Genomic DNA, 14,325 nt, shown 5'->3' with positions numbered 1-14,325 from the left:
TTTAAATTCTATATTTAAAAGCAAACTTTACTGTGGAGAAACGGGGTCAGTGGGTGCTCTCGTCAAGACTGCATTGACCAGGGCTCATACCACTGAACGCCCGCTCTATCTCCCGGTGGGCAATACACTACACAGACAGCACAGGATTAGGGTAAAACAGTGTGGCAATGCTTTATTGAACCACAACACTCAATAGCAAACAGAACAATTCCAGCAATTACCCCAACATGGTGCACATTACAGGGTCTCACCCTTCAGCTGACTCGCCGGGATAATGGTAGATGTCATGTCCGAGCTCCCAGGGTCATTATTCCACCTTTCAGCTGGGTCCGATGTACCCTCAGATGAGATCCTGAAGAGTTACACCAACCAGAAGAAAATACGTATCTTTTATACCCGAGGCATGTCATCTACTTTTAGATTTACCCAGTGTCCTTCAGTCCACCATCACAGCTTTTCCCTATCTACTCTCACAGTGAACAATCTGGTTCCAGAATACAATACTCAATTAGCATATCAACAGACAACAATAGTCAAAGATAAACGCACACTATGGTATATGGTATATCAGCTTGCAAGTCATTCTTCTTGGTTTGCAAAAACATGGTTGTCTGGGAAATTAAGATACAATCTGGTTTCTTCACACTTCCATTTACAGTAGAGCCCCTGCATTGAAAAATAACATGCTTATTCCCTGTAGCCACCTGTAGGGGGAGCTCACTACATAAATAAATAATAATAATAAATTTTATTTCTATAGCGCCAAGATATTCTGCAGCACTTTACATTTCAGAGGGGACTTGTACAGACAATAGACATTACAGCATAACAATAATCACATAGATCATAACAGATACCAAGAGGAGTGAGGGCCCTGCTCGCAAGCTTACAATCTATGAGGAAAAAAGGGAGACACTAAAGGTGGGTGGTAACAGTTGCCCTGATTGTATGGACCAGCCATAATGTTAAGTGTGTAACAGTACAGATGCAGAGGGCTAATGGATGCATAAAGCATGTGGGAACATGATGCGGGGAACCTGGTTATGGTAAAAACTTTTGGCTGTGCCACATAGGGATAGATTAGGTTAATGTGTTGAGGCGGTAGGCCAGTCTGAATAAATGAGTTTTCAGGGCACGCTTAAAATTGTGGGGATTGGGGACTAATCGTATTGACCTGGGAAGTGCATTCCAAAGAATTGGCGCAGCACGTGTATAGTCTTGGAGACGGGAGTGGGAGGTTCTGATTATTGAGGATGCTAACCTCAGGTCATCAGCAGAACGGAGGGCGTGGGTAGGATGGTATACTGAAACAAGGGAGGAGAGGTTAGGGTGGTGCTGAGCCATGAAGAGCTTTGTGGGTGAGGGTAATAAGTTTGTACTGGATTCTGGAGTGGATGGGTAGCCAGTGTAATGACTGGCACAAGGTAGAGGCATTGGTGTAACGATTGGCGAGGAATATGATCCTGGCAGCAGCATTCAACACAGATTGGAGGGGGGAGAGTTTGGTAAGAGGGAGACCGATTAGAAGAGAGCTACAATAGTTGAGACGAGAATGAATAAGAGAAACAATAAGAGTTTTTGCGGAGTCAAAAGTAAGAAAAGGTCGAATTCTAGAAATGTTTTTGAGGTGCAGATGACAAGAGCCAGCCAGTGATCGTATGTGGGGGACAAAGGAAATCTCGGAGTCAAGTATGACCCCAAGACAGCGGGCATGTTGCTGGGGAGTAATAGTGGAACCACACACGGAAATGGCAATGTCGGGTATAGATACATTAGTAGCGGGAGGAAACACAAGGAGTTCAGTCTTTGACAAGTTCAGTTTCAGATTTAGTAAGGACATGATGTTAGACACAGTGTTTAGACAATCGTCGGTGTTTTCTAGAAAGGCTGGCGTGATGTCAGGAGAAGAAGCATAGAAATAGTATACAAAAAACTCCTAAGCTCCACCTAGTGGTGGCTTCAGATGTCCACATAAAGATCAGCAGGGTCTTTGAAGCTGAGGATTAGAAAAATGAATGTCTGATAATCATAGAAATATGTCATAAAATTACTTAGCACCTAAATAGCACTGTCCATCAGAATTTGTTGAAAGAAGAAATCTGCACATGTATGCCTATTTATATTAAAGGTACAATATTTATAAACTCCTGTATGTATTAAAACCCATCAGGTCACAATATCTGCACAAAGCCCCCATATATTAATGTACATTAATTTGTTAGGTTATTGGTTGATCTCGATTGAATTTTGTCTTATTTTCAACCATAAAAACTATGAAACTATTTATTCAGCAAAAATGCTGCCAGCATAAGATTACATTACATTTCTATAGGTGAGACATTCTCTTCTGTATATCTTACCCCAGTATAATCTCAATTTACTGTATCGGCCCCTAAAAGGCCATAGTTTTCCCTAACAAAGCAAAGCCCGTCTCCAGGTGTCGTGGTTCATTCTTGGGCCTCTTGTGAGGATGGTAAAGTTTGGGTTGTTCCTGCTATGTTGTCACACTTTGTTCTTTAACGATAGATTATCTTTCTAGATGGCTCCATTCTGCTAAACAGTGAACTTGGTAAATGTCCATCATTTGCATTGATAGGAGCCATCCCAGACCATGGTCATCGCCTGCACAGATAGCATCTTTTTTGTTCAGATGAGGGTCAAGTTACCCCAAACTGAGTAATGTATTTTAGTGTAGATCTTATCATGTTCCTTCACCCCAAAGGCCCTCAGAGATTTTAGAGATTGTCGGAACTTGCCCATTCCGGAGGGATGGTCAACCATCTAATACAGGAGCTCACAATGTTTTCTGGTCCATAGGCCACATTGTCATGTTGAATCATTTCCACAGGCCAAAATGATACCATCTGAGACATTTTTGGCTTATCAAAAGTATATGCCATGATAGATAGAGAATCCAAAAAAGTGGAACCTAGTCATCTCTCCAGATAGCAGAAGGCCATGGGCTCACGTGGCACTGCATTGTAAACTCAACTGCCATAACCTACCATGGAGAAAGCCGCACAAATTAATATCACCTGTAACTTGTATACACCTTTCTGCCTTCAAGGCCACATAGGTCAAGAGAACCCATTCTCCTCACATTTATGGGGACATAGAGAGGGCTACCTACCACTTCTCTATTCTTTGGTATGGAAACTAAATTTAGCAGCCACACAGAAGCAAATATGTCTGTAACCAGATGGTTGGTGCCCTCACAGAATGGCAATGTGGTTCACAGGTTGTGCACCCTGGTCTAATGTGTATGGGGGCCTCCTGACTGGCCTTGGGTGACATAAGGATCATATGGTTGGAATTCATTCACCTAAGCTGCTTGTTCAGTGGTGAGATATGCCTCAGGAAAGGAAACCCATAGAGAACTTAGGGAACCGTCTAGCGTTCCTGTGTACGGAGTATGGAGTAGTCGGGGGAGATAGTCGTCGGCTCAACAGTGATTGTTGACAAGTAGCTAATGTGTATGTCCAACTTATATGGTTTCAATTCTTATGGAAATAATTTATGGACTTCCATGCGCTGCATATATTATTTCCATAAGAATTGATATATCAGCGGTTACTTGTTTGACCTTTGGATATGCAGCAGCTGACTACTAATCGTATATGCCTGATCTCCTGCAATAGGTGAGTGGATTTCTTATATATTTTATTATTAACCCGGATAAGACCCTATTTGCGCTTTTTTGTTCCTATAGTGTATTGTATTGCAGCTTAAATGGTTTGTCTGGTTAAAAAAGTTACCATTTATTTATAGTATGGATGGTAACTTAACGATTGGTAAGGGTCTGACCCCGGAACTCGCACCGATCAGCATAATCGAGAACTTTTTAAAATAGAGCACCAGTGCTCATGTGGACTTCGCTCCATTCATTCTTGCCTCATAGAGAAGGAATGGAGCTGTGGTTGTGCATCCGACCTGCCACGCCATTTTGTAACAATGATGAAAGTTCCTGCCCGGCACTAAAATTCCCTGATTTCCGATCAGTGTGGATCCCAGTGGGGGGACATTTGCCGATCAACAAGGATAGATGATAACTTGTTTTCACTTTAAGTTTCCTCAGAATGTATCATTTCTATTCTCCTCACCCACAGGGTATTCGTTACAGCTTGGCATAGATGTCCTGCTGAAAAAAAAGATCACCATTGTCTCTGGGGCTCCTCGCTGGAACCATAGGGGTGCTGTGTACCTGATGGAAATGGAGGAGAAAAATTTACAACTGAAACAGGTGCTAAGTGGGGACCAAGTGGGCTCCTACTTTGGCAACATCATTGCCCTGGCTGATTTTAATAATGATGGGTAAGTAGTAGAAGGACACTTAGTAGTATAATCGGGACCATGTTGCACAATTTGACCTTGGACATATATTGGTAAATCTCCTTATGCCCTGATTCACTCCTAGGTGGCAGGACATAGCAGTTGGCGCCCCTTATTATTTTGATCAGAGGAAGGAGATTGGAGGAGCGGTTTACATTTATATGAATGAAGTTGGAAGTTTCATTGATAAGCCATCTTTAGTGTTGCACGGTCCAACGGACTCTGGTTTTGGTTTTGCCGTGGCGAACATTGGTGATATTAATCAGGATGGGTTCACGGGTAAGTAGCATATATTATATAATGGATAATGGATTCAGTGAATTATAAACTATTGCCGTCTCAGCGAATGTAGCCTAATGCAAATTCTTGTCTGTTCAGATCTGGCCATAGGAGCCCCTTTCGATGAAATGGGCAAATTGTACATCTACCTCAGCAAGTCTACTGGTCTACAGTCCAAACCCAGCCAGGTAACGTATTATCAAGTCACTGATCACTCATGTGCCATGATTATATTAAAGGGGTTGTCCAGGTAGTCCAAGTTATCATCTATGCTTGTTGATCAATGGGTGTCCAAGATTTAATCCTCGCTATAATAAAGCAGGAGCACATAAGCTCCACTGCTACTTAATTCATCCCCATGGAGCTAGGCTCAAATCTTTCTTGCAGCACCATAAAAAATGAATGAAGTGGCGGTCGGGCGTCCGAGAAACCATAAAAATTCTTTGATCTGCGGATTCCTGCAGTAAGATACCCACCAATCAGCAAGTTATCATCTATATTGCAGATAACCCCGTTAAACGCAAAATACATTTTTTTTTCAAACTCCAATGTATGGAAAATGAAAAATGAAGCAACTTTGCCAATAGTCTTAAATCTCATATAGTTTGTGTCCACAGCTCCTATGCCAACTTATGTGTTTCCATGGTAACAAAAACGACAGACAAACCCTATTTATTAGCCTGATGCTGGAGTTTTTACTTCATCCCATCTATCACCTACTATAGTTCTTACTAATATACATTTTATTAGGGACAGCGGAACGCACTAAATATTAAATAACGGAAAGTGCGTTCGCCGCCCGGGGTCCACCGTGCAGAAGGTGTTAATCTGCTGCTAAGTAATGGCAGACGCGCTATATGGCGGTATATCGCACATGGGTTGAACGTCACCCGGTGTGTACTGGGCGCACTCTGTTAGCTTCACAGAGATGCCTAAGGCATTAACTTAAATACTGAGCCTGTTGGACTCACAGGCCTCAGAGAAGTGCACGCACAGTATATGGTCACAGGAGCTGCCTAGGCAGAAGGTCAGAGTCCACCTAGACCTACCGTGCATGCGGCGTCGCAACTGCGGACGCCAAGAGAAGCTGCAGACAGCAGCGTGGCGAGAGACACTGCCGCTATTCGACAATGCCCGGTAGCAGGCGCACTGTCGGACGCTAGCACTGTGGAGGATGCTCATGGTGGCTTGTAGCTTGCCACTGGCTGGCGCTGACTCTAAACCTAAGTCCCTATACACACTCATAATATCAGGGAAGGGGATCTTAATGAGTCATTCGAAGGGTCATGCTTCCATCATCATTCACACAGTAGCAACTAGAGACTATACTAGCGCATGGCCGAGCGGCCATGCGAACCTTTTATAGCGAGGACCTTCCGGAAGCTTCCAGATCCCTGAGATGGACCAATCATATCTGGAGAAGGACCTGGACATGAGACTCCCGATCTCCAATGGGAGATCGTCTTGTGAGCATGCTCAGTGGAGCGACAGAAGGATTTAGCTTCTGGAGCGATTTGCTGCTGAGCAGCCTGCATTGCTATTGCTGACCTAAAGGTGGTAGCAACAGCCAGACCCACAGAGCAGATCTGGGCAGAGCGTCTGGGACGCCGGGACTGCTGAGCAAACTCCTCTGCGGTCGATAGATAATGGGAGACCGCAGAATGTGAGGCTCTGGATTCCTGTTGAGCCGCTGCAGGAACCTGACGCCTAAAGGTACTGTCACACTTAGCGATATCGCTAGCAATATTGCTATAACTTGTGACGTTATAGCGATATTGCTAGCGATATCGCTATGTGTGATACTTACCTACGACCGGCTCCCCCGCTGGTTATCGCTGATCGCGCGAGAACGTCCAGGACTGTTTCTCGTTGTCATCTTCCTGTGGAGAGAAGAGCGACGCATGGACGCGGGCGGGAGGACGCAGGATCGGCTAGTGTGACAGGTAAGTAGCGACCCCCGACCCCTGCGATGTCGCTGGTGAGATCTGCCTGTGTGGCAGCTCACTAGCGACCACTTAGTGATGCACCAGCGATCCTGACCGCGTCATATCGCTGCTGGTCGGGATCGCTGGTGCATCGCAAAGTGTGACAGTACCTTAACACATTTGGTATATTATCAAGAAACTTGTGGAAAGGCGTAGAACTGCAGGGTCAGACTACACAGGACTCGGTTGTAGTCTGTTACCTTGGAAACACCTGGATCTGCATAGACGCTGTACACACGTACAAATATGATTTTTTTTTGTAATTTAAGGCTATTTGCTAAGTAGCTTTCTTTTTTATTTTAGATGTGGTGTGAAAAAATAGTGGCAAAGCTGAACCTTCCCTTTTTACAAAGGTTTTATAATCTCTATTAAACAATCAAACACCTGTGCCCCTTGTGGCCGGGGTCCCTCTTTGCTTCCTGTTGTAGTGATTTGTTGTCCAGCAACTCATGACCATGGTAGACAGTTTATGGTGGTGTTGATGGTGTGGTGACTGAGGGCCCGAGTCAGCGGCCCTGGACAGCACCAGACACTGAACAGGTGCCAAAATGTAAAAACTTAATTATGCCTTGAAGCCACATACAAGTGATGGAAAACCCCTTTATCGTGAAAAGAAAACTGCGTAGAAAGACATCTTTTGTGTTCTTGTAGATAATCGATGGAGCCCAGGTTGGCGGGATACAAATGTTTGGATATTCCGTCAATGGGGGAATGGATGTTGATGGCAATTCCTACCCGGATCTGCTGGTTGGCAGTTTATCTGATCGTATTGCTCTGCTCAGGTACTCCTTCTGTCTCTTGGCACTATGGTGATTCAGGGAACATAAGCCGGAGCTTGCGCTCTTAGTCTTAGATCAGGTCTGTAATGCCAGTGACTACGTCTATGACATGGTATACGAGGGCTTTCATGCAATGTATCAGGGCTATCATAGAGTTGTCTAGAGTGATAATACTACAGTCTAGGGATATAACACAATACTACCTCGGTCTATAATACAGTACACTATGGCTGTGATACAGCAGACTAGGGCTATAATACAACAGACTATGGCTATGATACAGCACGTTATGACTGATAAGGCACACTAGGGCGATTATATGGTAGAATATGGCTATGATAGAGCAGACTAGGGCTGTGATACAGTACACTATGGCTGTGATACAGCAGAATATGACTGATAAGGCAGGCTAGAGCGATTAAAGAGTAGAATATGACTATGACACAGCAGACAAGGGCTATAATACAGTTCACTATGGCTGTGATACAGCAGACTAGGGCTGTGATACAGCAAACTAGGGCTGTGATACAGCAAACTAGGGCTATGATACAGCAAACTAGGGCTATGATACAGCAGGCTAGGGCTGTGATACAGCAGGCTAGGGCTGTGATACAGCAGGCTAGGGCTGTGATAGAGCAGACTAGGGCTGTGATACAGCAGACTAGGGCTGTGATACAGCAGACTAGGGCTATGATACAGCAAACTAGGGCTATGATACAGCAGACTAGGGCTGTGATACAGCAGACTAGGGCTATGATACAGCAGACTAGGGCTGTGATACAGCAGAATCTGACTATGATACAGTAGGTACAGGAGGCCATGGTGCTGGTTTGGGCTTCCTTGCTTGGGTAATGTACTGAGAGTGACGAACTCTGTATATTATCATATACAACCTTATATCTTTGACCTCATCTCTCTTGATTCTGTTGTAGGTCTCGGCCCGTTATCAATATTTCAAAGACTTTCTCTGCGACCCCACTACTTGTTGATGCCAGTAAATGTACTTCTTCTTCTCCCTGGTGAGCATCATCTTGAGCAGTAATCTACGATTTAATGAAAAGTTCTGCAACTTTTGTGTTCCAATCTTTGTTGCAGTCAGTGAATGGAAGCATCTCATGTAGATGGACAAGCTAGTAACCTGTGCAGACTTAATAGTATTTTTTAGCCAAGGCTCCAGACTTTTATATTTACCAGCAGTGATACCTGCCAGTAAATTATTAGGCTGGACGAGAGATTTCTGCTGCCCACGTGTGGCCCACATAGCAGCCAGTAGTGACAAGTATTTAGATACATTCACAGAGGAGATTTGTGATGCAAAATTTCCCCAGTGGCAAAATCAGATGGATCAGACCTTGCTGTGGAAACACTGCACGTATATGTCAGGATTCAGCCTTTTGCATTGGAGAAGGGTGAAATATTCTGTGAAATCCAGCAGCAGAAATTGACACTTAGAATACATTCTGTACTAGGTATGTATTTTCGCCCAGTTCTGTACTGACACCTTCCTTCACTCCTGTCTTACAGCATCGATATTAATCTCTGCTTCTCGTACATGCTGAGTACCGGCAATGCCAGTTACACACACAATATTAGTGAGTATTTTGCATATATTTTGTGGTTTAATTAGCTTTTTGGTGGTGACAGACTCCCTTTAAAGGGGTCGTCCACTTTTCGGAAAACCCCTTCTCAATGACGATGTTTCCCCCTTAATAATAATGGTGTCAGTGCCTTCTCTACCAGGGCTCGTATGACATTGATATGTCACATAATCCCTGTGGCCAATCAGCTCTTCACTGTCCCCTCCTTCAGAAAAATCAGCCATCCAGATGAAGTGAGAGAGCAGCCACAACTCTGACTTCCTCCGGATGTTTGATTTGTCATAAAGAGTGGAGAGTGAATCAGATCTGGTTGGCTGCAGGGATCACCTAACATAAGTATGTCAGGTGAGCCTTGGGAGTGCCGGCACTGGCACTGCTGGAGATGACACCGGAGATGACTATATAGCTGTTATTATTTTTTAAGGGTGAAACATGGTGATTGAGAAATTTAATGAGAAAATTCTAGCTATCTGCAGTCTCCACTAGAGGGAGCACAGCCATTTACTTCCTACTTTTATTTTAATGTATAAACAGTATGCAGTAAGCTCCTTACCTCCCTCTAGTGATGTCTTCAGGCAGTCGTATATTTAGCAGATCCAAACAGGAAATTTATATAAATAAGTTGTAATAACTTTAAGATGATAACAATTATGTATTTTCTACCCCTGAAGCTCTCCAGTACACAGTGGAAGCTGACGTTGATAAACGTCCTACTCGAGTGAAATTCTTCGGGGCTGCTGGAGCTGTCTACAAAGGATTTTTCTCAATGCCGGACACCAAATGCCAAACCCTACAGCTTATGTTGTTGGTGAGGAACTGATATAGCCTTATTCTCTTATATTCATACACGTATTTCTTGTGCTTGTGTCATAATATGTTAATGTGATGGATGTGCTGCGTAAAAGGTCCAACAAATAACTTTTCACCATTACTGAATATTTCTAACATGAGCACATTTTTCTGCTACATCATCACTCCCTTCCACTGTCAGGTGCTGCTCTGTTCCTGTGGGTGTCGTTGACAGTGGAGACACTGATTGTGTCACCACCAGGAGATAACTCTCTCCTACCATTAGGTGGTCCGCTTGCTGCCCACCTAAATCACTTTAATGTTTACTCTATTAAAGGGAGTGTTTCCCCTGTTGCTAAGAATTGTGTGCTTCGCCCAATCATTTACTCAGTTCTGTTTTTTAACGTATGCCCTGCTATCTGGCTAATTAATGGAGCCAAACAGTATACTATAAGCAAGATGAGTTCGGTGACCAGTGGGGCACACAACATCCTAATTTAATTCTCTTGTGACCCCGGTCCATTGCCAGTTAATGTATTGTTTACTGCCCTCCTATATTGGATTGACTTTCTGTAATCTGGCCCTTGACTCTTCTACTCAGCTAAATAAATCCTAGGATTCCTTTTTTTGGATTTGACCCACGTTTGTTATCTTTTTACCTCGCGTCTCCCCTGGTCTTCTTCCCAACTCACCTCTCTGGTACTAACCTAGTTTTAAGACCATTTCAACCTCAACTCCCTCCACTGACCGGAACACATGGGATCTACAGCAAAGAATATATCTCTGTATGGGGCGAAAGGGTGAAAACCAGGGGGTCCATGGGACCAGCTAAGCGGGGGGTGACTTACACTACCGTTCAAAAGTTTGGGGTCACCCAGACAATTTTGTGTTTTGAATGAAAACTCATACTTTTATTAATCATATGAGTTGCCAAATGAATTTAAAATCTAGTCCAGACATTGACAAGGTTAAAAAAAAAGATTTTTATTTGAAATAATAATTTTCTCCTTCAAACTTTGCTTTCGTCATAGAATGCTCCCTTTGCAGCATGTCAACGTGACACGGCCAGCAGGCCGGTAACTGATACAACAGGACGCGGCACGTGTAATTATCACCAACCTTACTTTTTTTTCTGGTTAGCCTCAGGTCATGTTCAGACCTGTGAGTATTTGCTGCTGGGCCTCACTGAGGTGAGTGAGGACCTGCATGGTGTGAAGCAGTTCAGCAGCAATTATCAGGGTCTGGGGCCTCCCGTTTGGCTCAACCAGGAAATCAAATAGCGGCTGGCAATGAAGCCCCCTAGAGTCGCTGCTGGGGAGCGGGACTTGCTCTTACAGGCGGACGTACCCAGACAGGTGGGTGGAGTTGGTCCCCATGGTGCTGTCTGGGGTTCCCCGAGGTGAAGGGGTGCATCCCTGTAGTGAGCAGACTGGTGTGATAGTCCGTGGGGTTTACGCCAAATCTTCCATACCACCGAAGAAGCCGCCCCTCCTGGTCGTTCAGAGGAAGGCGACCAGGGAGTGTATTTGTCCTCCATATCCCAGTCCCCTCCCTCACCGGTGTGAGCAGCAGGTGTGCTGCGGGGGAGCAGGGGCATGTCTCAGCCCTCGCCATTGGCCAACCCAGGGAGGCGCAGACCTCGTGGTGTAAAGGGTTGGCCGGTGGTGTACCCCTTGGTGGAGTGCGGGGTTGTGAGTGTGGTGACACAGGGGGACGCCTCTGTTGTCGATCCTAGAATGAGTTCACCAAAATATGACAAACGAATGTGTGGCAATAAACGTTCAGGTCCGGACCTGTGTGTGAACGAGTGTGTATGGGTTCCACCAAAAAATATCTTGTGGAAGTGTGTTGCGGAGTCTTACCAGCTCATACCGAACATACACATACTCATACATATCTCGTACCCCAGGTCGACGCTTTGGAGATGAGTGGTGCCTCCAGAACTTATTTTGCCAATACCAGCGGTGCGTTTGTCATAAACCTGAGGTGCAGGTAGTTGCAGGGGTGAACTCTGGATATAGGCGTCTCCGCTGTAGCCGGTGCCTTGATGAGGAGTGGTCTTGAGGGTCCAGAGGCCCCTCATTAAGGGGAGGGTACTGTCATTATCCAGGTTGGATCTGACAGAGTAAATGCACAAAGTAACCTTTTTTTTTCCCTTGGCTGTGTGCCAAAGGTGGTTTTGCCCCCGGTGGCCATTTGGGTCATTGCACTGTGGTGATTTCAGTTGTAGTTTTCCCCCCCGGTGGCCATTAGGGTCAGTGCACTCTGGTTACCTTAGTTTGTGCACGTAATTATGTTACAGGTGTGATAGCTCTATAAGAGAGTATCAGGTGTGTTAATCATGGTTTAATTTGCAAGCAAGCCTGGGTGAAGGATGGAGCTAAAGGAGAGTCACGGGCAGCTCAGTGAGATTCCTGGAGTGTCAGCTATGGTGTCTGCAAGGAGTGCTGGCATGGCGTGGTGGAGTCGCAGTTATGGTGTCAGCAGGGAGTTCGTGCATGGATTGGTGGAGTGGCAGCTATGGTGTAGAGCTGCACTCAAAATGCTGGACGTTGTTGCAGAGAGCTGGACTCAAGCATGCTAGACTCGTTGGCAGAAAAGCTGGACTCATTGGCGGGACTCTGTTTCTGGACAGCTGCACGCAGGTGTGGACTCTGTGTGCTCCAAGGCTGCACTATGGTGCTGAGAAGATCCGTTTCTGGACAGTGCACCCAGATGATGGACACGGTGGAGGAAAAGATGCACGCAGGTGGTGGGCTTTGTTGCTGGGAGCGTAAGCAACAGAGCAAAGCTAAGTGGTGTTCCCGTTTTGTCATTTTTCCTTATGTGTGTTTAGTGCAGTGGTGGGATTAGTTTCTGCACCGATCAATTCCCTAGTGAGGGTTTAGGGGCAGGGCGAGTCAGGGTTTTGAGGTTCCTGATCGGCGCCCGGTGCGGAACCGGCCTAGGGAACGCTAGGAGTGTAGAGACACTGACTCGGGAGTGCAGGAGGTCTACACGTCCCCGCTCCCTATCGCAGGGCTACCATTGTTATTGTTACCCAGGTTTTCCCTATTCCCTTTGTCTTATTGTAGTAGTTACCGGCCTGCAGGCCGCGTCACAAAGGACTATTACACGTGCCGCGTCCTGTTGTATCAGTTACCGGCCTGCTGGCCGTGTCACTCGGGAAGGGGCACGTGACACAGCATTTACAGCATTGCAGACCTTTGGCATTCTAGCAGTTAATTTGCTGAGGTAATCTGGAGAAATTTCACCCCATGCTTCCAGAAGCCCCTCCCACAAGTTGGCTTGATGGGCAATTTTTGCATACCATACGGTCAAGCTGCTCCCACAACAGCTCAATGGGGTTGAGATCTGGTGACTGCGCTGGCCACTCCATTACAGACAGAATACCACTTGCCTGCTTCTTCCCTAAATAGTTCTTGCATAATTTGGAGGTGTGCTTTGGGTCATTGTCCTGTTGTAGGATGAAATTGGCTCCAATCAAGCTCTGTCCACAGGGTTTGGCATGGCGTTGCAAAATGGAGTGATAGCCTTCCTTATTCAAAATCCCTTTTACCTGGTACAAATCTCCCACTTTACCAGCACCAAAGCAACCCCAGACTATCACATTACCTCCACCTTGCTTGACAGATGGCGTCAGCACTCTTCCAGCATCTTTTCAGTTGTTTTGTGTCTCACAAATGTTCTTCTGTGTGATCCAAACACCTCAAACTTGGATTTGTTTGTCCATAACACTTTTTACCAATCTTCTTCTGTCCAATGTCTGTGTTCTTTTGCCCATATTAATCTTTTCCTTTTATTAGCCAGTCTCAGATATGGCTTTTTCTGCCACTCTGCCCTGAAGTCCAGCATCCTGGAATCGCCTCTTCACTGTAGATGTTGACACTGGCGTTTTGCGTGTACTATTAAATGAAGCTGCCAGTTGAGGACCTGTGAGGCATCGATTTCTCAAACTACAGACTCGAATGTACTTGTCTTGTTGCTCAGTTGTGCAGCGGGGCCTCTCACTTCTCTTTCTACTCTGGTTAGAGCCTGTTTGTGCTCTCCTCTGAAGGGAGTAGTACACACCGTTGTAGGAAATCTTCAGTTTCTTGGCAATTTCTCGCATGGAATAGCCTTCATTTCTAAGAACAAGAATAGACTGTCGAGTTTCACATGAAAGTTCTTTTTTTTCTGGCCATTTTGAGAGTTTAACGGAATCAGCAAGTGTAATGCTCCAGATTCTCAACTAGCTCAAAGGAAGGTTAGGTTTATAGCTTCTCTAATCAGCCAAACTCTTTTCAGCTGTGCTAACATACTTGCACAAGGGTTTTCAAGGATATTCTAACCATCCATTAGCCTTCTTACACAGTTAGCAAGCACAAAGTACCATAAGAACACTGGAGTAATGGTTGGTGGAAATGGTCCTCTATACACCTAAGAAGATATTGCATTACAAACCAGATGTTTGCAGCTAGAATAGTCATTTACCACATTAATAATGTATAGAGTGTATTTCTGAATCATTTAATGTTAGCTTCATTGGGAAAAACTGCTTTTCTTTCAAAAATTAGGACATTTCTG

General features: G+C 45.0%; 1 protein-coding gene across 2 annotated transcripts in view; it reads left to right on the top strand.

The window, feature by feature from the left end:
- The window catches only part of ITGA3 (integrin subunit alpha 3), a 109,992-nt gene that overhangs the window by 55,306 nt on the left and 40,361 nt on the right, over nt 1-14,325 (top strand). For both annotated transcript variants that reach the window (XM_073572812.1, XM_073572813.1), the window contains exons 6-12: nt 4,107-4,311; nt 4,415-4,608; nt 4,708-4,796; nt 7,245-7,375; nt 8,305-8,391; nt 8,897-8,964; nt 9,642-9,778. In XM_073572812.1, coding sequence (XP_073428913.1) covers nt 4,107-4,311; nt 4,415-4,608; nt 4,708-4,796; nt 7,245-7,375; nt 8,305-8,391; nt 8,897-8,964; nt 9,642-9,778 — 911 coding nt within the window. The remainder of the gene's footprint in view (nt 1-4,106; nt 4,312-4,414; nt 4,609-4,707; nt 4,797-7,244; nt 7,376-8,304; nt 8,392-8,896; nt 8,965-9,641; nt 9,779-14,325) is intronic.

Source organism: Dendrobates tinctorius, unplaced genomic scaffold, assembly GCF_039654945.1.
Source record: "Dendrobates tinctorius isolate UK_male_01 unplaced genomic scaffold, ASM3965494v1 ptg000032l, whole genome shotgun sequence".
NCBI lineage: Eukaryota > Metazoa > Chordata > Amphibia > Anura > Dendrobatidae > Dendrobates > Dendrobates tinctorius.
This window is presented reverse-complemented; position numbering and strand designations above follow the sequence as displayed.